The sequence below is a fragment of the Triturus cristatus genome, chromosome 4_2 (assembly GCF_964204655.1).
Source record: "Triturus cristatus chromosome 4_2, aTriCri1.1, whole genome shotgun sequence".
Lineage (NCBI taxonomy): Eukaryota > Metazoa > Chordata > Amphibia > Caudata > Salamandridae > Triturus > Triturus cristatus.
This window is the reverse complement of record NC_140586.1, coordinates 467,882,575-467,907,255: the sequence shown is the minus strand read 5'-3', so window position 1 is coordinate 467,907,255 and position 24,681 is coordinate 467,882,575. Positions and strand designations below refer to the sequence as shown.

The 24,681-nt window shown below is 45.0% G+C and overlaps 1 protein-coding gene across 4 annotated transcripts in view; it reads right to left on the bottom strand.

Moving 5' to 3' along the window:
* Positions 1–24,681, bottom strand: part of LOC146834561 (vitellogenin-1-like) — a 977,187-nt gene that overhangs the window by 328,195 nt on the left and 624,311 nt on the right. For all 4 annotated transcript variants that reach the window (XM_085601961.1, XM_085601964.1, XM_085601963.1 and 1 more), the window contains 2 exons: positions 6,580–6,722; positions 6,353–6,491 (listed from right to left, as the gene is read on the bottom strand). In XM_085601961.1, the coding sequence (XP_085458087.1) occupies positions 6,353–6,491; positions 6,580–6,722 (282 nt within the window). The remainder of the gene's footprint in view (positions 1–6,352; positions 6,492–6,579; positions 6,723–24,681) is intronic.

Genomic DNA, 24,681 nt, shown 5'->3' with positions numbered 1-24,681 from the left:
AGACTGCTACCACTCTATTAATTTTTTAGATCACTGTGGGAGGGCTGCAGGTGAACACAGGGGAATCAACTGAAAGGCTGCTCCTGATGGAAGTCCATGTTCTACTGAGCATGTCAAACTTGTTTCTCACATGTCTGAAAAAGATAGTGTGAATTTACTGAAAATATTCCTTCATTCTATTTGCTTGAACACCTCTCATAACCTCTATAGGAAAATCATGAGAAAACAGTTTTCTCTTAAACATGATTCATGAACTCCAAGGGCAAAATCACATTAGAACACACCACAATTCCTAAACTTAGTATGGTACTACCAACAAATGACTTATAGTCTAGCTAAAATCTGTTATCACCTTTCATACGTGCTCCTTTTGGTGACCCTTAACACCTGCCATTCACTACAATGCATTTCAACGGGGACCCTGTCCCAGAGTCCAGTAACATCTGCCATAGCCTGTTGTCAATGTTGTGAGCAGCTAATAAAGGAGGGGTCCCATTGGGACCGCCCCCACATGCCCTTTCTGGTCTGGGTGTGTTCACCCTGGACCATTACTTTTTTTTTTTTTTATTAATGTACATGACACAAGGACCAAGTCCCTGAGTCTTGTAATGGATGCTAAAACATATTGCTTAGATAGAAACCAACCAATCAGGATTAACTAGTCCCCTTTACATTGGCCAATCAGAGCATATCTAGACAACAATTGCCTAAATATACAGGTATTGTTGACCCACAATTTCTCAAAAACTAATGAACAGATTTACACCAAGTCACAGAAAGCACAATCTGTAAACCAAGATCCAACTTCCTACCAAATTTGGTGTAATTCCACTCAGCATTTTTTGCTGTAGCCCGTCTTAAAGAAGTCTATGTCAAACGCATGGTTATTTTGCGTTTTGGAATCCCCCCTTTTTTCTCGGCCCCCACTTGACACATCACCCCACAGCTTTCCAAGAAGGAGATGAGGTGGATGAGCTTTGTTTTGGAACGTTTGGTGAAGATTCATCAAATGGAGTCAAAGTAATTATCAAACCAAAATGCACTCTTTCTATGGAAAAGAAGACCTAACCATAACTACCTAGTGGCGACAACCTTAAGGTAATATATATGTACCCAGTGTACCTATACAGTAGTACAGCTTTGTATTGGTAGAGCCCATCAGAGAAATATAGCTTTGACCAGACTCAAGGAAGCAACCAGCTTAAGTCAAAACACTGCAATTTCTGGCTTGGATTGCTGCATAAATTATGCAAAAAAAGAGCAGGAAACATTTGGATTGTTCTCACGTTTTGGGTGGAAAGCAGCTCCTTTGTATAGAACACTCTACAGCACCATTGACACTACAAATCTGCTTAACTTCAATGACTGTTTTTCTAGCAGAGAACTCTAGTAAGGCAGCTAGGGTTATGCAACAGTAGTAGACCAAAGCATGCATCAGAGTTATATAGATTTTGTGTCATGAAGGGGCATATTATGCAGCACTATGCTACCATTCTCTGTCAGTATTATTTTGAAACAAAGGAGATAGAGACAACATTTTCTTTTTCAGTATGCAGCACATGATATTGAAAATGTGGTAAATCCATAACTATGTAATAAGTTCCACAGTTACTGAATCTCATAATTCCACTGGCTTTGAACATTGTCCATTGTTTTATCAACCATTTCTACATTATAGATAGATAAATAGACAGACAGACAGACAGACAGACAGACAGACAGACAGACAGACAGACAGACAGACAGACAGATAGATAGATAGATAGATAGATAGATAGATAGATAGATAGATAGATAGATAGATAGATAGATAGATAGATAGATAGATAGATAGATAGATAGATAGATAGATAGAGATAGATAGATAGATAGATAGATAGATAGATAGATAGATAGATAGATAGATAGATAGATAGATAGATAGATAGATAGATAGATAGATAGATAGATAGATAGATAGATAGATAGATAGATAGATAGATAGATAGATAGATTGATTGATAGATAGATACTCTGGAGCTGGTAATAAGAGACCCTAAAAGATTATAATTATGACTATGCAACCCAGTAACAACATTTAGCCACAGTTAAATAGATAGACCTGACAGGGAATAAAAGCACTCCCTTAGTTATGTTGTTCATTTTTCATATGTATGCTTTACGCATTATTACTGTGGATTAGCCCAATATCTCATCTAATGCCTGCACAAACTACTCAAAATGACATACAGAGATTTTTACAATGCTGTTACAACATTAATATCCTCCTTATTGCCCAGCTACACCAACCTGCACTATTGCCCTGCTAGACCAATCTGTAATCATGCATCTTCTTAACGCCTGATCAACAATGCAGCCGCGGTGCGTCCATTGGGGCGTTCGAGCGTAGCCCCACCACTAAGCCACAAGGACAGATGGACATGGACCCAGCCATCATCACCGCTGATATAATTTAAAAGTTTAAAACTTAAAGTTTGTCTCTCTGCCGCTGGCTGATTCGCGGCTGGCGGCTGCGCTATTCGATCGTGGACGGTGCTGAAGGGGGTGGCCGGGGGGCGGGGCTGCGGCAGCTGGAGTGACAGTCCACTCAGCGCGGCAGTACTGTAGTGAAGTAGTGTGCGCATGTTCATTTTTGGGCAATGACCAGCCATAACATGCGCGCAGTAGCTTGAAGGCTTCCCAGCAGAGCAGCTGCTGGTGAGGGAGGGAGCTGGGAGGGACCCGAGGGTACAGCAGCCCCCTGGGTCTCACATCTATGGGCGAGGAGTAACTATGCCCCCCTCGCCAATCCTGGCACAGTGTTGCTGGCTATTAGCGCCAGGATTGGCTGAGCCACTGCGCAGCGCAGCAGTCCGTCACGTGACTCAGTCACGTCATCGCGCTGCACATGACGACACACACCTCCATCATCACACCTCAGACCTCGTGGTGGCTCGTCGTGCCGGTGTGCTAGCTTGTGGCTGAGTGGCTCGTGTCGGGTCATGAGTTGTGCACTAGTAGCCCTCTGTGCTGGCTGAAGTAAGTTCGGTTATGCTGCTTCAGATTCTTTGACTCAGGTAATTTATGGTGGTCTAAATAATATGTATATTTAAGTGCACGTGATGGGACTGCATTTGGGAGCCAATGTCGCTTTGCTTACGTTTTTAAACTCGATACTCCTTTCATCTGCTGTGTTCTGAGTACACTCTTAAAAATAAAAACATCAGGGAGGGAGCGCAGGGGAAGGGCGACGACATCACAGATTTCTGCTTTACAAATAGAACGCTAAAGTGAATTTTCCACAACTCATGTTCTTTTCAGACTGTTTGCGAAAAAAACAATGGTTGACTCTTTTTGTTTGCTAATTACGGGGCATATTATCAAGAACAGCGTTAAAATTATCGCGGCTTTAGCAGCAGGAAACTGCCGCTAACCCCCCCAAACCCCGCTTTTGGGGTTTGGGCTCGCTCGCTGCGCTCGCTCGCTACGATGCTGTATGCTAATTCGTTTGCGCCCCACCACTTTAAAATCTCACCCACCGCCCCTGCAACAATGTCATTGTCATTTCCTATTTAGTAACTTAAATGATTGTCAAAAGTAAGGTTGAAGTTACGCGTCCAAGGAAATCCAAGGGAAATACTGTTGCCTTGTCGCTTGTACCTGGGTTCTTTTTCTAGACTAAATGATAGCTGTGTTTTTTGTACAGTGATACACAAGTAGCAACAGGAATGTTACCTTTGAGAAAGAAATGGGTGTTTTAAGGTCTCAGTTTCGTTCATGTTGTGTTATAGTATTTTTCTTAGTTAGTTGTTACTGATGGGAGACTTGTTTGAAAAGGTACTTTTGATTCAAGATCCTACAGTAACATGTTGTCAAAAGGAAGCAAATACTAGCTCTCTGCTGGAAAGAGATCCTTTTGAACTTTGACGAAAAAGAATCACTATGCATAAGCAATACATCTCTCATTTATGGGTTAGTTCTTGAGGCTTGCTTCTGTATTGAAGTTCAGCTCAGTTGCACAATATACATAATTAGTGAAACACAATCTAATTTCTATGCCACCAATCCAGGAGTGGTTTAATTGCACCTTTAATGGTGGGATGCACATGACATGTTAGCTAATATGAACACCTCCAGGCTGATATGTTCGAGGGAAGTTAACCACAATCTGTAAATAGCTTCCTGCTCTAGAAACCACTGCAAATGTCCTTAGGTTAAGTGAATGGGTAATGTGTTTCTAGGGGAGATTTGAGATTCTCCATGGGAAATAAATTCAATGGAGGAAAAATCAAAATACTTTTTCAAGTGCAGTAGTATTTCTTGTGTCACCGTTCAGCAGGCATAAAATTGTGACAATTGTGCATGCAGACGTATTTAATCTGCACATCAGAAGTACTCCTAGAATTCGTTGTGAATTTCTAATACTTTCGATTTTTTTACTCCAGGTGTTGAAGTGAGCCAATGGAAGTACATTTCTGACTTTTATTTATACACTTTTTTTGGCTTCCCTATTTGTAATCTGACACTTACACCACTGTGCCTGTAGTATATATGCTTCGGACACTGCCTTCTCCTCTCACAGGCACCACTGCAAAGAGGTGTATACGTACATGACATATGTTGACATTCGTCTCAATTGTTTGTTTTTCCTGCAATGCATACACATATACTTGCCAAGGATGTACTTTTTAAAAATGGTTCTGGCACTGCACTTACTATTTTATGTTTTAGTATTTGCATATATTTATTTTGTAGGCAACATGATTACATTACATGCACATCAATATAAATTTATATAACTATATGAATTTGTGAATAATGTACCATAGTTATCCGTAGGAAGGCTAAAGAAAGTTACATAGTTCCTAAATATCTTATTACTCTTTTTAGTGTACTTAATAAAGAGTACTTTATTCTTTCTGACAAGCTCAAAAGATCGAAAATATTTATATTATTAGCAATGAATCAATCAATGTGAAATTTCCCAACTTTCTCTTCTTTGTCACGATTTCCATTCTCATCAAATTTATTTTTATTTCTCTTTTTCACCTGCTATGCATTCTGAATAAACCCGGGGGTACTGGAGAGTCTTTTTGACGGCTCAACAGCGGCGCGAGATCTAATAAATCATATGTTCAATGTCTCCAGATCTCCCTGGGGGAATGCCCGATGAGTTAAATGGTCTGTCCGGCCCTGAATAAAGATATTTTCCTAATAAAGAGATGCGATTATGTGTACGGCTGCAGTGGAGGACTGAAGAACTAGGTCAGGTAAAGTATAATACCATATAAAAACGGTTTTGAGATAAAGAAAAATGTTTTCAAGCAGATTTGTTCTGGACAATCCGTGTCATTAGTGATATGTGTCAAGAATCTAATTTATTTCAAAAGAAATGTAATGGTGAGGCAGTTAAAACAGAAATATTCAGACACAAATGACCTAATGAGGGTTTGAAGACGGTTGAATATGCCCCGAATATTTTTGTCCTTGCTTTTTGCACTAAGCCTACTTTGAATGTAGTGCTAATTGCAGTCTCCCTGGTGAAGAGAGCACTTGATTACATAAAAAAATTGAGAACATAGGCACATCTGGCACACATCACAATGGTGTCTATTTTACCACATCTTTTTCAGAGACAGGATACATAAAGTACCTAAATTCAACATGTGCCTGCCCCAAAAGAGAGATGTTGTTCCCATTAGAATTCTGGTGGTAATGATCTCCTAAAGCTTCCATGGCAATAAAACAATCAAAAACGACACGTGGCTAAGTAGCCTTGGAATAAAGAAAAAGAAAATATAAAGTTGACCGCAAAGACTCAGATTTTATGGTATGTTAGGTCAGACTTTTCAAACTTTCACTTAATATCACTAAGATTTATATATACATGTTCGGCTTTGAAATACAAATATGAACTGTATGGATGCTTTTAATATGGCATACCCCATATCATTTTGTATACAAGTGTAACTTGGGAAACCTTTTTGCCTTGGGAGTGTTCATCTACTTGGGAAAAAATCCATGCAAGGTATGCACCTTGCGACTTACAAGCTTCAACGCCAAATGCAGCAAAAACTATGCTGAGAAGGCGAGAAATGAGCAGTGGGAATCTTTGCGAGTTACCTGAAGTCCAATATTGGGGATCTTTATAATAAAAACGTCACACACCCGGAAAATATAGATATGACGACAGCTTCTGTTAGCACCGTTGCACACTACTTGATTAAGGACATAGCCCATAACAAAAATGACTTCAACTGCACAGCAGTTTTTGACAGCTTAGTTTTAGAACAGACATTTCCAAAATCGCAGCCTATCATTTTCAAATACGCTTCATTGCCTCATAAAACATATTTCACAAAAATAGACCTACCCCAGGGGTTTTAACAATGGTGTCTATTGTTCGTGGAGATGCAGCAGCCACCCTTAGTACCAGCTGGTGAGGTGCACTTTTCTTCTCTTTTTCAGAAAATCCTAACATCAGAGCGACTCCTGGCGCAAATTCCATGACTCTGAGGGAAGAAAGAAGTGTGTGATTCGAGCCTTCAATGCTCCTTTTTACGCACCCTTGCATTGTGATACAGGCCCAGTACAGAGTACCTGTGCGCAGCTCTCTTCATCCATGTTGGCACATGTTCCCACTTGATCTGCAGCTGGGCTGCCGAATTCCCTGACAGCAGCCCCGTCGATGCCTTTGCTGATATTTTATAGTCCTGACACTCCTGACCCCATCTAAGCATTGCCTAAAGGGACACAGAGAACGGAGATGTGAATGTTGAAATCAGAAAGCTTAACATAATAACCCATTACTGTATAGAAATTGGTTTACATTTGTGCTTTCCTTTCTCTAAGCAAGAATTGATGATCGCGGGGTAAAAGGGATGATAAAAATACAACTTCTAGTAAAATTTCAGCTTTTAAAAAAAATAAAAAGCCTTCTTTGATATCATCTAATGTTTTACTCCACATTGGTAACTAATTCTACGTTGTAAAGTTACAGTATTTTTTTTTACAAAGTACATTTTATAGTCATTTTAAATTTGTGTTTTCGTTAATACCGTGAATAATGTATAATATGTTTCGAATATGCTAGTGGCCAGACTCTAAATTTAACTCAGGGTATAGATGTTTGTAAAATAAACACGTTTGCAGGGCTAGGCTGTACGTGTACAAGCAATGCTTGCCATGGGAAAAGTCACAGCGACATTTTCCCAAACTAGTGAATTGGCATATCTCAATCTGCGCATATGCAATATTTTAAGGTCGAGCCTCAGCCTCAGCCCGTGCACAAGCGCTGCTCTGGCGATGATCTGTTGTACTTCAGTACGGGAGAGAAGCTGCGCCCACTCCCCCACCTATATTTTTCATTGGCTTGTGTCTTTGTCCTTTGTAAATGCTGTCTTCTGATTCTCAAATCGGCTTGTTAGTTCCTCCTTAGTACGGCCATGTAATATGTTATGTTAAAGGGATTTCTTAAGCGCACGTACACCAAGCAGTTTCATGGCGCTGAGGGCGCAGTGTTAACGGGCAATCACCTTACTGATATGCTTGGGAAAAAAGCCAGGTTGTTAGACTTGGCATCTTTGGTGTGGTTTCCCCTGACTTTTTGCCTCTACCTCCTGTATTTTTGACGCTGTGCTGGATTTTGTTTTTGCTGGTTTAGATGCTTTGGGCACTTTGCCACTGCTGATCGGTGTCAAAGTGCAAGTGCTCCCTAGGTAAATTGTTATATTGATTGGTATATTTGTTTCACCTGTTAGCCCCTAGTAAAGTGCACTGAGTGTGCCAGGGCTGGTGATTCAAATGCTACTAGTGGGCCTGCAGCACTGATTGTGCCACCCACAGGAGTAGTCCTAAAATGGTGTCACAGGCATGCCACCGCAGTGCCTGGGTGCAGTTGCTAACTGCCATGCTGACCCGACCAGTGTCCACACTGGCCAGGCCTAACCCTTCCCTTTCTGTACACATTAGACACCCCTATGGAAGGCCCTAGGTACCCCCCTGGGCAGGGTGCAGTGTATGTGAAAGGTAGAGCATGTATTGGTGTAGGTGACATGCTCTGGTAGTGAATTACAGCCATTTTCGTTATTCACTATTGAAAGGCTATCTTGCCCATAGGCTATAATGTGGAATGCTGAGTATAATGTTTACCTGCATATCTTCCCATAGGAGCAAGATAGAAAATTAAAGTCTGGTATCCCTGAACGCAGAATTTAATAACACATCTTTTAGGAAAGATGGTTTTTAAATCCTGTGTGTGAAAACAGCACTTTTAGAAAGAAAGTGGCTGTTTCCTTTCCTGCCCTTTCTGTGTGCCTTGGCCTGTTTGTGAATTGACTGTCTGGTTTGTGAGTGACAGGGACAGGGGTGGCTCCCAGAGGATGAATGAGTCAGCCCAGGGCTGAATAGGGAAATTCCCCTGTAGATGAGTGGGAGGAGTAGCACCTGGGCCTGAATAGGGCTGTGCCTGCCTTCAACAATGCTGGCTCCACCCCCTGCTGGGCGGCTGACGACCCTGCCCCTCTCCCTCAAAGGAAAGAAGAAACCAAGTAAACAGAGTGCTCCAGGACTGGCCAGAACTGGTTCTGACTAGGCCAAGGCCCCTCTGCCTTCAGAGGACAAAGGATTTTGGGGTATAAGTATTGGGACCCAGACTACAGAAAATTAGATCATCCTGGAATCAAGAAGGAAGCTCTGCCAAGGGGAAAGCTGGAAAACGCGACGGGGGAAAGGAGTCCTCACCCACCTGAGTCCTGCTAGGTGCTGCTGGCGCTCTACGGCGGTCCCTCGGCCTGCGTTGCCGCCATCGCATCGCCCCGGCGTGGGCAGAACTACATTTCCCAGGTGCCCTAGCGCCCCACATACGCAATTCAAGCGCCCGGAAGCGCTTAAAAGAACGCCGCTCCTCTGGTGGAGCGGGAAAGCTGGAAAACGCGACGGGGGAAAGGAGTCCTCACCCACCTGAGTCCTGCTAGGTGCTGCTGGCGCTCTACGGCGGTCCCTCGGCCTGCGTTGCCGCCATCGCATCGCCCCGGCGTGGGCAGAACTACATTTCCCAGGCGCCCTAGCGCCCCACACACGCAATTCAAGCGCCCGGAAGTGCTTAAAAGAACGCCGCTCCTCTGGTGGAGCGGGAAAGCTGGAAAACGCGATGGGGGAAAGGAGTCCTCTCCCACCTGAGTCCTGCTAGGTGCTGCTGGCGCTCTACGGCGGTCCCTCGGCCTGCGTTGCCGCCATCGCATCGCCCCGGCGTGGGCAGAACTACATTTCCCAGGCGCCCTAGCGCCCCACACACGCAATTCAAGCGCCCGGAAGCGCTTAAAAGAACGCCGCTCCTTCCGCGTCGCGGGACGCGCGCGGGCGTGCGCCGGACGAAGCCCGGACAAAGGGCGGGCCCTCTGTGGCCCTCAGAGGACCGATTGAGGCCGGGACGGGCCACCTCACTAACGTGTAAGACCCTACAAGACTATATTATTAATTACACGGTGGGGGTAATCTGCCCTATTTACGGTATATCGGTTCTGTAGCATTGGTTTTAGCTTGTTTATATTTGGTTCATGTTTGGCTATCAGGCATCATTATATGTGTTGGTGTTGCCACATTGTGGGAAAGTTTAATTAAGTTTAATCTAAGTTTTAGGTTCTCCCAGGGGTATGTCAAACATGGCTAAAGATGTAGCAGGCAGCAAATCCACGACTACGGCAACGTTAGATAACTACTTAGTTAAAGTTGTCACCAAAATCAACAGTGATAGGCGCAAATCATTAGGCCAGGGATCAAACTTAACGACTACTAGCCCTTTGTCAAATAACACAGTCACTTTATCCTCTTCTCCATCTCATGCCACGAATTGTTTAAATGAGAATAATGATTTATTAACCCTGGATGATCATTTTCCTAGTGAACAAGAATCACTTGAAGTTAATAGAGATTTAGTAACTGATGTTAATGAGACCGTAGAAGACTCTCTGGACCGGCCAACCCAGAGAGTGCTAAGATCCCGCAAACGGACTCATCTGAAACAGGGTTGCCTACGAAGTACTCATAAAAAGACGGGTCCTGTTCCAATAACTCAGGTTACCAAGGAACCAGCCACCTCTAACAACCCTACGGCCAAGTTAGATCCTCATCAACTTGATTCCTTGTTAGGTCTTTTAGAGTCCAAAATTTTGAAAATTGTTGAACCCTTAGTTACCAAGATTGGCGAACTATCTGTTGAGATTGAAGGCCTATGTAATCTTTTGGCACGTAAGATTAATTCCTCTGGGAACATGACTAGAGCAGCAGAGGGTCTACCTGTCTCTGCTGATACCACTAGGCCCTCAAAGGACACCCTAAATAGTATAGCTCCATTGGTTGTCGAATCCACAGCAAATGAGAATAACACTTCACCTCCTGGAAGTTGCTTAAGTAGTAATAACGCAACGGCAAGTACCTATTCAGGAGGAGCAAAACCAGATCTCCCCCCTGACTGTGCCCCATTTGTTGTAGTGTTAACAAATGTTCCCCCCTTGAAGGACGTCGCCCAGAACTCTTTCTCTGAAACTCATGAATCCCTTAAAAATAAATCAGTCTCGTGGCTAAATAAGAATTATGGTTTTCCAGCCCATTTATCCCATCTGATTTTAACCACGAGAAGAGTTTCCTGGGTTGGGCGCTCGCGCAAGACTATAAAGGGGGATTGCGTAGTAATAAACTTTAGAAATCCCCACATAGTGCATAATATCTTATCAAAAGCTACTCTGCTCCCCCACACTGGCGAGGGTATTACCCTTCATTCATTGGGTTACTTTTATAAACAACAGATACATTTACCCCGCAGTGTTCCATGGGAGGTCAGAGCAAGTCACCCTGAAAGCCAGTTTCCTCAAGGTTTTGTCATCTCAAATCGTTTTCAGGCTCTGAGTAACTTAGATTCCAATGATTGACTGCACTCTGTTGGGGCTACTTCAAGAACTATTATGGAAAGTTTATCCTCTATAGAGGGAGAGGACACGGTTCCTAGTGGTTCTGTGCCAGTCACAAGTAGAGAGGGCACCCAAAATGTTACGTCTGTATTGGGGACTGTCATTGATGAAAGAGTGGATGCTACCGTCAGTGCCCCGCGAATGCCTCTAGGCACAAGTGTCCTTAGCTGGAATATAGCTGGCTTAAACAACAAAACTCATGACCCTATTTGGAGGGACAGTCTATTAGGCCACGAAATTATTGGCCTACAAGAAACATGGGACACTGAAAATACCTTTTTGCTGGATGGGTTTTCTGCTTTTTGGTCACCAGCGGTGGCCTCCAGTAGGGGGAGGGCTAAAGGCGGACTTTTAACCCTTATTGCATTGACCATTGATGGTAAATACAGTAAAGTGGAGACAGGCTCGCCTCACTGTTTAGCAGCAGAAATCCACTCCAACTCAAATGGGATCTGGCTCATTGTAAATTTTTATAATTCATTTATTCAGAATATGCCAAATGAACATCTACTCAGTCTATTTGATTTTTTACAAATGTATAATGAATCTTGTAAAAATCCTTATTCGGTTGTTGTGCTTGGTGATTTTAATGTTCATCCCTGTTTTAAAAATTGTTTTATATGGGACAGTTTGGGTCCAACTAATCAAGGTAATCTACACTTTGAACACACACCACAGGGGATATTTTTAGATGAGCTTCTAGTTGGGAATCATTTGGCCTATCCCGTCAATGACATTAATGACATCCCGACCTATAAAGGTAGTGGCACAGGATCCACTATTGACTACATCTTTGTTACATCTAACTTAGCTGGAAATGTAAGTCAATATAAGGTTAAATGGTCTGTTCATAGTGACCACAATCCCGTCCAGTTAATTTTCACTGATGATCTCAAAAAAAGAAAATCTGATAATTCTACTGTCAGTACACTGGACATTAGGCCAACTGATCAAACTCGACGCCTGAAATGGTGTCAGCTGGTCCCAGAGGATTTTACTAAAAACTTGTGGGACACGGTTGGGGATGAAATACTTTTGTGTTCACAAGACGGGATCTGTAGTGATGCAGTTCTGACAGCCTATGATAAAATTTGCTGTCAGGTGAATAGTGATCTCAAAAAAGTATGTAAGGACAAACCCAAAATTGGGGAGAAATGGTTTGATCACAGCTGCTCATCTTCCCAACGGAAGCTTATGTCAGCTCTTAAAGCGGTTCCACCTGACAGAGCAGAAATTGCCATTTGTAGGAAGGCCTATAAAATGGCTCAGAAAAAACGTAAAAATGAAATTAGGGATGAGGCATGTCATCAAAAATAGTGCGAAATTTTGGTCTATTGTAAACAAGCCTTTTTTTAATGGTAAAAGCAATACCGAGCTTGAATGCGGTATCCAAGAGGACGTCTGGTATACTCATTTTAAACAGGTGTATGATGGAGATGGTTCGAGGGCGGGGCCCTTATTTAACTCTGACAGTTATACTTTGACCTTTACAGAATTAGAGGTGACAAATGCTATTTTGCAAATGACAAGTAATAAGGCGCCGGGACCTGATGGAGTCCCGGCTGATCTTTTTAAATCAGATTTAAAACTCTGGTCCAAAATCCTTTTTAATGTTTTTACAAATGCTTGTCAACAGGACCTCCCATCAACATGGGCGAAATCGGTCATCGTTCCTATTTTTAAAAAGGGGGATAGAGGCGACCCGAGCTGTTATCGACCAATTTCCCTCATAGACTCCTCAGTGAAAGTTTTGGGGAGGGTGGTCCTCGCCCAACTAAACGGTTGGCTAGAGGAATCTGGAAAACTCTCTATGGTCCAGTATGGATTTAGGAAAGGGATGGGTACCATAGACCAATGTTTAAATCTACAACTCTTAATTGGTAAATACACGGTGGCCAAGAAAGGAACCTTGCTGGTCGCCTTTATGGACTTGTCTTCGGCCTTTGACCGTGTAAATAGATCAAAACTATGGCCCATGCTCCTTGCACTTGGCGTAGACAAAGACATCGTCCACTTTTTAGCGGACCTACATAGAGAATTAATAGCTACAGTTCGCTACGATCAAAAGGGTAATTGCACAAAAGATATACCCATATCTTATGGGGTTAGGCAGGGGTCCATTTTGGCACCTCTCCTTTTTACACTGTATATAAATGATTTAGACAATACCCTTATCGCCTCATGTAAAGACATCCCCCGTGCAGGGAAATATTCAGTCCCTGCCCTTTTATATGCTGACGATGCCGCCCTAATCGCTAGAACGGGAGTGGGCCTCCAGCTATTGTTAAATTCATTTGCCGATTTTATGAAGGCTCTGGACTTATCTGTTAACTTTGTCAAATCACATGTCATGGTCATTGGCCCTAAATCCGCTAAATCTAAAACCTTTTTATGTGGGGGTCATCAATTATCCAGGGTCTCTTCTTTTCCTTATTTGGGTGTTCTTTTTGATGATCGAGATTCCGGGGTAACCCAAATAATGGCTAAAAAGATTGTGTTTTCAAGAGCAACAGTAGGTGTTCTGGGCTTTGCCAGAAAATTGGGTGCTAGACCAATGAAGGCCCTTATCCAGGTGTACAAAGCTAAGTGTCTCTCCATAGCCTTGTACGGAGCTGAGGTCTGGGGCATTAACAACGCCAAAAGCATTCAGACTGTTGAGGACAGATTTTTAAAAAACCTCCTCTCAGTCCCGATCTCAACCGCCAACTATATTGTCCATCAGGAACTTGGTATCGGTTTTCTTGAAGACAGTATTGCTCTGGCCCCGATGCTTAAATGGATCAGCATTTGGCTTAACCCGGATCTACACCTGAATCACACTATTTTGAGAGATTGTCTTTTGCTTGATCATGGTTTGCACATACCCTGGTTGAAATATATTCGGAACCTGGCCAAAAAGCTTGGTAGACCAGAGCTGTTTCTTTTTCCCGAGACCCTGGTAAAAGGTGACATTAATTGGTGCAAAGAAACTCATATGTACATATCTACCTCGGCAAGGGAAGAGAAGGAGCTGGTTAAGGGTTCTGTTAGGACCCATCAGCTCTGCAAAACAACACCTTTCATGGAACCTTATCTTGGATATGTAACAAATGCAAATCACCGTTTTCTTTTAACCAGATTTAGATTGAATCAACTACACCTATTGATTGGAGCTAAGAAAGACTGGAAAAGGGCGTTGGACCCTGGCCCTTGTTCCTGTGATAACTTTTCCCCCCAGGATATAATACACCTTTTTTTCTTCTGTGAGCACTTTATTGACATTAGGAAACGTTTCTTAATCCCAATTTTAAGAGATAAAGGCTTTATTCAAGTGAGACCTGCTTTCTTGTACCTACAGCTTTTAAACAATGTTTGGGAAACTTTCAACATTGCAAGTTTTTTAACTGTGGTAATTCGTACCTTGAAGAAATGAACTGTACCCTTTTTAATGTTTTTTAATTGGAACGTCACCTTGTTAAAACATTTGGTGTAATTGTGTTTCTTTTTAAGCTTGGTAATTCCCTAAAAATGAAATTTTTGTTTTTATCATGTATTTATTGTAGTATGCTTTTATGGTTTGCACTTAAACCGAATAAAGACTTTATGACTGACTGACTGAAGAAGAAGGACTGACCTGCTGTAAGGCTGACCTGCAGTTGCTTTGCTGCCAAGGAGAGGGGAAGGACTTTGCTGTGTGCTGTGTCCCCTGGCCTGATGGACTCTCCAAGGGCCTGAGTAGAGCTGGCCTCCTGTTAAGAAGTCCCAGGAACAAAAGGACTTCACCCCCAGCTTCCCCCTGAACTCTGCTGTATGAGTTCTGCCCTTCCTAGAGTGCCTGATCCCATTGTGGAGCCTCTGGAAGTTGTTTAAATATTATGAGAGGGTGACTGTTCCTAAGAAAATGATTGTGTGTGCTCTCACGATGTGGTGTGGGGAATTTCTCCTTTTGTATATAGTGCCCTCACACACCCTTTCGGGTGTCTTGCTTCATCATGGGGCGTTGCTCCTCGTGGGGGTGGCGCTGCAGTCCCCCACGGGCCCCGCAAGAGGGCTCTTTGGCGGAGATCTTTTGGTTGGAGACGCCGCAGTTGTGCATGGGGGTGTGTGGGCCTATAGGAAGAAAAGTGGGTGGTGCGTTAAAAATTGCTGGGTAGAGTACAAGACCTTTATTCACGGCTCTACCTGGCAAAAGGTTAAAATTAATAATCCTGGAGCTACTCTTAGAAAAAGAAATAAAAGAGGGCAGATTCTGGAAAGTAACTGCTGCTCTCAGGAAAGTGAGTGGGGAACCTACTGGTGGGGGGTCAACATGTTTCGCGCTTACGGGTGGGTCCTTAAGGGATCCCAAATGCGCTTCGTCAGGACCTAAAATAATTAAAAAGTGAGTGAAAAGTGTTTGTGGATATTCAAAAGAACAGGTTTCTATAAAGTGTGGTTCTGTAAACCTGTTGTACCTCAGTAGTAAGGTTGAACAGCGTCCTCGCGCTGATAGGTTTTTCCTTCTTTTGTGGAAACCTTTACCCAACCCTCAAGTTGTAGGGATTAGGGCTCCATCAGCAGTGTGGAGTCGGCATAAGGAGAGAACGTGCTCCTTTGCCCGGGACGTAGTAACCTACCCCTCCTCCGTCTACCTCTGGAAGTTGTGCCTGCTGTTGGGAAGCTGACCAAGAGAAAAGCAAAAGATCTGCAACTTTTTCACGCACCGCCGGCTTAGCGAGAACATTTCTGTCGCTGCGAAGTTTGTCGCAGCGCCTGCTGCCGCTGCAAAATCAACGCCGCGTTCATCTTCGGAGCGCATTGCCCCCGGAGTGGAGAGATTTCCCGTCGCTGCGAGAATCGTCACAGAGCCTGCCGCCGCTGAGTGAGATCGTCACACTGCTCGTTAGCGGGTCGTATTTCATCGCTGCGAACATCGTCGCAGAAACATCGAAGATCGTCGCAGTGTGCCTTTGCGAGTAAATTTCTACCGTAGAAGCTACGCCTCGGAATCCATACAAGTATCGCCTCACTCCCCATACAGGCCGGATTCGTCGCACACGCCCACTGCGTGCAGCGGGGTTGTCGCACCGCCTCCCCAGGGTCTCAGGTCTGACGCTGTTGCTTGTTTTTCAACACCTGAGCACCGCTAGGAACTTTTATCGCTTCACCAGGTACTGTTGGCTAAAATCAACGCTAATGTGGATTATTCTGTCGCTAAGCTAAGAACTCTTATGAAACCATATTCTTGAACTGTGTATGTTGGATTTTTGTCGTTTTGGTCTTGTGTAGTTTATATAAAAGTACTTTATTTATCTACACTGGTGTGGAGTCCATTTGTGGTGTTTTCACTGTGTTACTGTGAGTGTTGGTACAAATACTTTACACATTGCCTTTGATAAGCCTGTCTGCTCGTGCCAAGCTACCAAGGGGGTGAGCAGGGGTTATCTAAAGAGTGTATCCCCCTTACCCTGACTAGAAGTAAGGGTCCCTATTTGGACAGTGGTAACGACCTCTGCCAACTAGAGACCCCCAGATCTAACATTGGTGGCAGCGGTGGGGTTAGAACTTGTATTTGTACTTGACCCACAGTAATTGGTGTACATCACTAGTTTAAGTGCAGACCACTACGCAACCACATACTGTGTTTTTGGTTCTATTTTTGAGTAACTCTTCTAGAGTATCATGTCTCAGGTGGCAACAAGTGAGAGGGCAGGATTGGAGTTCTCCATTGAGGATCTATATTCGTACAAAGTTGAGGAGCTCAAGCAATTCTGCAAAGACCTTGGTTGCCCTGTGAAAAGCGGATCTAGAAAGGATGTGCTACAAAGAGTCTTGAAGACTGTAGTGACTGAGTCCAGACGTTTGGAGGATCTTAGGATGTTTATTGGTAGATAGTTCTAGGTAATCCAGATCAATCCATTACAGGTAGTCAAGACCAGTACAAAGACCAATAGTAGGCCCAAGGTAAACCCCACCAGGAGCAGCTTGTCTCTTGCTCAGCCCTTCCCAACTGACCCGCTGGCTCCCAACATTCTGTGATACCTCATAAACTGAACATTCCACTGGCTGAGTGGGAGATCACATGCACAAATACAAAGCCAGGATATAATATATCCCCTTTTCTTCCATAAAAAACAAATATATTGCTTCAAGAGAAAAGATAAAGTAAAGAAGAAAGACAAAGAGTAAGTCGGAAACACTGTACACCAATGAAAAAACAGAAAAACCACAAGAAGATGCAAAACATAAGATGCAAAACATAACTGAAAATGACAAAAGTGAGAAGACCATCCTCCCTTCTAGCACAATCACAGAAACAATAAGAGAAAACATCCATGACTACCCCAAGATACACTTGCTGGCCAGGCATGTATAAAAAGAGACAATCAATATCAGACGCTAACAGATAGAAGGAGAAGAAAACTTCCAGTCAACGAAAGAATGAACCCCATTAAAGAAAAATAGAGAAAAACACAGAACGAAAGAATCCAGAATCCACAAATGACGTCAGTAAAAGATATCACAAGGAAAACTGGGGTATAACAGGAAATAGTGAGAAGATAAACAAATGAATCACTCACACTTCCCATTAAATAACAATTTCAAAAACAAGAATGTTGATGTTGAATACCAATTCAAAATTTGTAAACAAAGCACATTAATTTCGAGAAAAACAACAGATGGTATTCAGACAAGATACCCTGTCAGGGTAACATAACAAAATAAACAGGTGGTGAACAGGAGCAGACTGTGCACTAAACAGATGAGCATAAAACCCAATAAACACACCACCCAAAAAAAAAAAATATATATATATATTGTGCACTGTTGTGAACTAACAGGTAAAACTAAAAATATTGTGCACTGTTGAGAAAAACAACATACCTCATGTAGAGGTTAAATGTCATACACTGCAATGATAGGACTATAACCCACATTGCTCACCTCGAGTGGAGGTCAATTGTTGTGCACTAAACAGGAATGTAACCTATTTAAAACACCTCATGTAGAGGCAAACACGTTGTGCACCGTACAGATGGGACTGAGACCCATATAAAACAAACCATGAAGTGGTCCGCATTGTCCACAAGTAGAAAACAAAATACTTGCGAAACACCTATTGCAAAGGTAGCGACAGTGTGCACTAAACCAAACAAACTAAACCTTAATGTTAAGGTAAAGAGATTGTGCCCTGTGCTGGAAAATGAAATTTAGTGCAGTATGTGACCGTATAAAAACACTTGTTAACACAGCTCACTAGAAATATACATTTGTTTTTATAAAAAAAAAAACCCTAAAGGTCACATTAAAAACTTGACTTGTCACGCATTTGATAGGTCACTAAGCAGTGACATGCACAAAAAAAAAGAAGTACATTTTAAACTTTATAAGTAAAATTACACCATGAGAAATATGCATACCGTGAGCAGATGGGACTTAAACCCATTGCTGGCCAATGGGACTAAAACCCATTGCGAACCTAGTGTTGGCAGACAAAAAGCATGCAAACAGTGAATTATAGACCGATTATGGACAAACAGGCAGTCTTAAACAAGGTGTGCCTGTCACCGGAGTGAAGAGAAACACAGGTTTGCAAAGAATCCATGAAACGACTATCATGTGCCAGACGACTCATAACTCGTGGACTCGTGGAACATCCTCCAACTTTCAACCTTTCCACCACGGAATAGTCTCTTGGAACAGTCACTTTGGACCGCATAGTACCAACACTACCTCAAGACTTGTTGAAAGCACTTACGGTTGCAGGCTGACATAGTGACATCAATGACAGAAGGAGGACACCAAACAATGAAAACAGTCTTCATCCCTCGCCGTCCCTCATCGTTGGAAGTTTTTGAAACTTTATTGAAACGCACACACAAAAACAACGTGGTTGGCAAAATACCGGAAGGAAACGAAGATCGTGATGCATTAAAAGTAGTTTGAGTGCTTGCCTACGCCAATTCCAAGATGGAGGTACGTATCTGACGCAATGCCGGGTGGCTAAAGGCACGTTGGAGCATTAAGGCGTGACTTGACAGCAGAAGAGGACACGGGCACGCGTCACAGAGAACTGAGGAAAAGAATACTCACTGCTTGCACCGACACTTGAAGGTGAGGAGCGCGCGCATGTATTTTTGAATTCAAAGATGCGCTGCCGTTGCTTGTAATGTAGATCCACGACAGAGATTTAGACAAATAAAAAAAAAATGTAAACTCTCATAACAGAACAGTTCTTGCCCACACATATGCGCATATGCCCAAAGTACCGGTACTCACGCAAAGGTATGTACAGCCAAATCCACTACAGTTTCAAACAGACTGCGCCTCGACAAATGCCATTGTTGAATGAAAGGCAAAGTGTCCCCTAAACGTCGAAACAACATCCAGACAGATAACCGGGTGATCAGGCCAGCTACGTCTTGGTGAGAGATGTAATCGAAGAGGCTCTTAGAGTGAGTGTAAAACGAACGCTTGTTCTGGATGGACACTTGAAACGCTGTAGGGAAAGTTTGCACGTATGCTAGAAAACACGTTGAATGTGCAGAAAGCTCACTCTTCAGAAGGCATAAATGACCCTGCTAGTTGAGGCACTTGCTTGTAGAGGCGTTGCAGACAAGATAGGAACACGCTTGGACTGCAGTTGAAGTAGACAAATTATTTGAGGTGCTGCCTGCATTGAAAGAACAGACCAGTAGAGGCAGGAACTTGAGAAGCTACAAGTAGAGGCAGTAGCTGTTAACTGATTTGAACCGGCACAATGCGTTGAGGGCGACCGATGGGGGTCACTGGTGGGGTCACGAATGTGAGTTGAGACAGGTGCCAGTTAGATGGTGTTGAATTTTGTTGAAGTGAAATCTTGAAGCTTGACAAGGTTGGAGTTGCAGGTTCTTTTAAAACCGTCGCCAAAAATTGTAGTGACTGAGTCCAGACGTTTGGAGGATCTTAGGATGTTTATTGGTAGATAGTTCTAGGTAATCCAGATCAATCCATTACAGGTAGTCAAGACCAGTACAAAGACCAATAGTAGGCCCAAGGTAAACCCCACCAGGAGCAGCTTGTCTCTTGCTCAGCCCTTCCCAACTGACCCGCTGGCTCCCAACATTCTGTGATACCTCATAAACTGAACCTTCCACTGGCTGAGTGGGAGATCACATGCACAAATACAAAGCCAGGATATAACAAAGACCTGGTGGGAGACCCAAGAGGACGATGATCCAGGTGAAGAGAATGGTTTTATTCCCAAAGATCTGCCCATGGGCAGACCAGTCTCAAGGGCTGGCAGCAACCATTCCAGTAGGGGCTTCACTCAGAAGAGTTAGAGGAGAACCAAAAGGTGAGAGGGCATGGATTGGAAATCATGTGAATGAAGATGAAGCAATTGGAAGTAGAGAAAGAAGAGAAAAGATTGCTTTTGGCTCATGAGTTGAGCATGAGGGAACTGGACAACAGAGCCAAACAGGTGGAGACCAGTTCCAATGGTGGCAGCGCACAGCCAGTGCAAGGGGGTAAAGTATATATCCCCAAAGATTTGGTGCAGAATTATAATAGGAGTGAGGATATCTATGCCTGGTTTACCTCGAATGAGATTGTATTGAGGATGAATGGTGTGCCTGATCAGCATTGGGGGGCGGGCCTGTGGAAACATTTTGAGGTCTCTGGGAGGAGTGCTCTAGAGCCCTTGGAATTAGCAGGTGCCATGACCTACCCCAATATGAAGGAGGTCCTATGTCTCAGGTATGGACTTACTCCAGAGCAGTATAGACTGCAGTTTAGGAACTCCAAGATGAAAGAGTCTGAGACTTGGATGGAGTGTGTGAATCTGTACTCGCGTGCACTGGAAGGTTGGATGAAGGGCAGCAGAGTAACTGATTACAAGGGGTTGTTGCATTTAATTAGTTGGGAGCACTTGAGTAGTCTATGTGTTCTAGAGCTGCGCCAGCATCTTTTAGACAGCAAGCTGACAGACCCCATTGAGCTTGCTAAGGAGGCGGACCACTGGACCAGTACCAGGATCCACAGAGCAATTGTTGGTACCACATCCAAAGGTGGGCAGGGTCCCCATCAAAAGAGTGGGGGGGACAAGGGTAACCCCAGGGGCCCACCTACCTGCTATCACTGCAAAGAGGTGGGGCACATTGCCCCTAGTTGCCCCAAGAAACCTCCAGCACCCACTGGTGCTCCTAAACCGGGTTTAGTGAGTATAGCTTTGGGGGAGGATTTAATTTCTAGGGAAGGGGAGGGACCAGCAGTTATGACCCTTTTCTCTTTAGGAGAGCAAGAGATGGTTCAGGAAACCTACCTGCCCGATAACACTAAGAAATACGGGCAATGGGTGACCATCAATGGGAGAAGGGTGGAGGCTCTGAGAGACACAGGAGCAAGTGTGACATCTGTGAGGTGTCAGTGGGTGTCTGAAGAGCAGGTCATTCCCAATATACTTCACCCAGTAGTTGCAGCTGACAACTCAGTGCACCTCTGTAAAGTGGCGCAGGTTCCCTTTGAGTGTAGGGGGGTCTTAGGTCTCTTGAAGGTTGTTGTGAGTCCATCCATGCCTGTAGACTGTCTGCTAGGTAATGACCTGGAGAGTTCCCCATGGAAGGCAGTGGAACGCCAGGCTCACATGGATATTTTGGGTTTGCCTGAGTGGATCTGTGTGACCACTCGGTCTATGGCAGTCAGTAGGGGTGATTCAGCAGACCTGGAGCCTGAAACAGTGGCCCCAGTACCTGCCCAGAGGAGAAGGAGCAGAGGGTGTGGTTAACCGGCCCCCACCGTTCCCACGGTCCAGGAAGGAGCAGAACCTGAGGGGGATGCCCTGGAACCTACAGGGGAACAGGTGGCCGAACTGGGGGACCTATCTGAGCTGACCCATTGGCAGCAACAGGGTGGCCCCTCCAGGGAGGAATTCTGCAGGGCGCAGAAGGAATACCCTTCCCTCATTGGTATGCGGCAGCAGGCTGCAGACCAGGCAGCAGGTGGAGCGGCCAAGGATCATCTCATTTACTGGGAGGATGGGTTGCTTTATAGTGAGCCTAAGTTCGCTGAGCCCGGTGCAGCCCGTGTGCTGGTGGTACCCGAGCACTTCAGGGACTTCCTACTGGGTCTGGCTCATGACATGCCTCTCGCAGGATATCTGTGGCAAGACAAGACCTCCGAAAGGCTTGTCACCCACTTCTGCTGGCCCCAGATGAAGAATGACGTCGGGACATTCTGTAGGACTCACCAGACTTGTCAGGCAAGTGGGAAGAGCGGAGGGAAGTGCAAGGCACTCCTCCAACCCCTTTCCTGTGGTGAGCACCCCTTTCGAGCGTGTGGGCATCGATATTGTGGACCCCAAGACAGCCTTAGGCAACAGGTTCATCCTGGTCTTGGTGGACCACGCCACCCGGTACCCGGAAGCAGTCCCTCTCAGGACAATCACAGCACCCGTGGTGGGCCGTGCATTGATGGGGATCTTTTCCCGTGTGGGGTTCCCCAGAGAGGTGGTCTCCGACCGGGATACCAACTTCATCTCTAGGTACATGAAGTCTCTGTGGGAGGAGTGTGGGGTAACTTATAAGTTCACCACTCCTTACCACCCTCGAGGAAATGGGTTGGTTGAAAGGTTTAACCGAACCCTAAAAGGTATGATTATGGGCCTTACGGAGCCCATGAGACGGAAGTGGGATGTCTTCTTACCATGCCTGTTGTTTGCCTACAGGGAGGTGCCTCAGAAGTCCTTAGGGTTCAGTCCCTTTGAACTTCTGTATGGCCACCCTGTTAGAGGACCTCTCACTCTGGTAAAGGAGGGGTGGGAGAAATCCCCCGGGAAAACCCCCCAGGATGTGTTCAGCTATATGCTGGCCTTCTGCAACCAGACACTGCGCTTTAGGAAGCTCGCTCAAGAGAACCTAGAAGCCAGCCAGGAAGAAATGAAAAGATGGCACGACCAGTATGCCACTCTGGTCGAATTTCAACCTGGGCAAAATGTGTGGATAATGGCGCCAGTGGAGCCTTGTGCGCTCAAGGACAAGTGGACTGGGCCATATGAGGTGGTGGAGCGCAAGAGCGAAGTAACCTACCTGGTTAACTTGCAGACTCCCAGGCAGCCCCTGAGGGACTTACATGTGAACCGCCTCAAACCCCACTTCGAGAGGTCTGATGTAACCATGCTCCTGGCTCAGATGCTGGAATGGAAGAGGACAGTGACCCTCTTCCTGACCTCCTGGCAGCCAAGGAGCAAGATGGGTCAGTGGATGGTGTGGTCCTCTCGCCCACCCTGACCCTAGAACAGCAGAGGGACTGTCGCCAGGTGTTGGGTCAGTTTTCCTCCCTATTCTCCCTGACCCCAGGTGTCACCAACTGGTGCGTCCATGATGTGGACACTGGAGATAGTCTACCTGTAAAGCAGAAATTTTACAGGGTAGCTGACAAGGTCAGGGCCAGCATCAAGGAAGAGGTTTCCAAGATGTTGGCGCTAGGGGTAATTGAGCCCTCCAGCAGCCCCTGGGCTAGCCCAGTGGTCTTAGTTCCAAAAGCTGCTGTGCCCGGTGCCACCCCAGAACTCCGGTTTTGTGTGGACTACCGAGGGCTCAATGCGGTCACCAAGACAGACGCGCACCCCATCCCCAGAGCTGATGAGCTCGTGGATCGGTTGGGAGCTGCCCAGTACCTCAGTACGTTTGATTTAACATCTGGGTACTGGCAGATTGCCTTAACTGAGGGGGCCAATGAGAGGTCTGCATTTTCAACGCCAGAGGGGCACTTCCAGTTCCGAGTTATGCACTTTGGGTTGAAGAACGCCCCTGCCACATTCCTGAGACTGGTCAACCAGGTACTGTCCGGTCTGGAGGAATTCAGTGCCGAATACCTGGATGACATTGCTGTGTTCAGCTCCACGTGGGAGGAACACTTGCAGGACATCTGTGAAGTGTTGAAGGCTCTGCAAAGGGCAGGCCTCACTATCAAGGCCAGTAAGTGCCAGATAGGGCAGGGTTCTGTGGTGTACTTGGGACACCAGGTAGGGAGTGGTCAGGTGGTGCCCCTCCAAGCGAAGATCGAAACCATTCTGGATTGGGAGCCCCCAAGATCCAGACAGAGGTGAGAGCCTTCCTAGGACTCACCGGGTATTATCGCCGATTTGTCAGGGATATGGCACCATTGTTGCCCCCTTGACAGAGCTGACTTCAAGGAAGCAGCCCAGGAGAGTGAATGGGACCGATGCCTGTCAAACTGCTTTTGATGCCCTGAAGACTGCCATGTGCATGTCACTGGTGCTCAAGGCGCCTGATTTCTCCAGTGAGTTTGTAGTGCAGACAGACACTTCAGAGCATGGTGTGGGAGCGGTACTCTCACAGATCAACGACGAGGGCTTGGACCAACCTGTAGCTTTCATTAGTAGGAGGCTACTTCCCAGGGAACAGAGGTGAAGTGCGATTGAAAGGGAAGCTTTTGCTGTGGTCTGGGCTCTGAAGAAGCTGAGGCCCTACTTGTTTGGGACTCACTTCCGGGTTCAGACAGACCACAGGCTCCTCAGATGGTTAATGCAGATGAGGGGTGAGAACCCAAAACTGTTGAGGTGGTCCATCTCCCTACAGGGAATGGACTTTACGGTGGAACACCGTCCCGGTACAGAACACGCCAACGCTGATGGTCTGTCCAGGTTTTTCCGCCTTAGCGATGAGAACACCCAAGAGGGTGGGTAGTTCTCCCCACTTTCAGCTGGAGGGGACACGTGTTAGACCTGGCATCTTGGGCGTGGTTTCCCCTGACTTTTTGCCTCTACCTCCTGTAT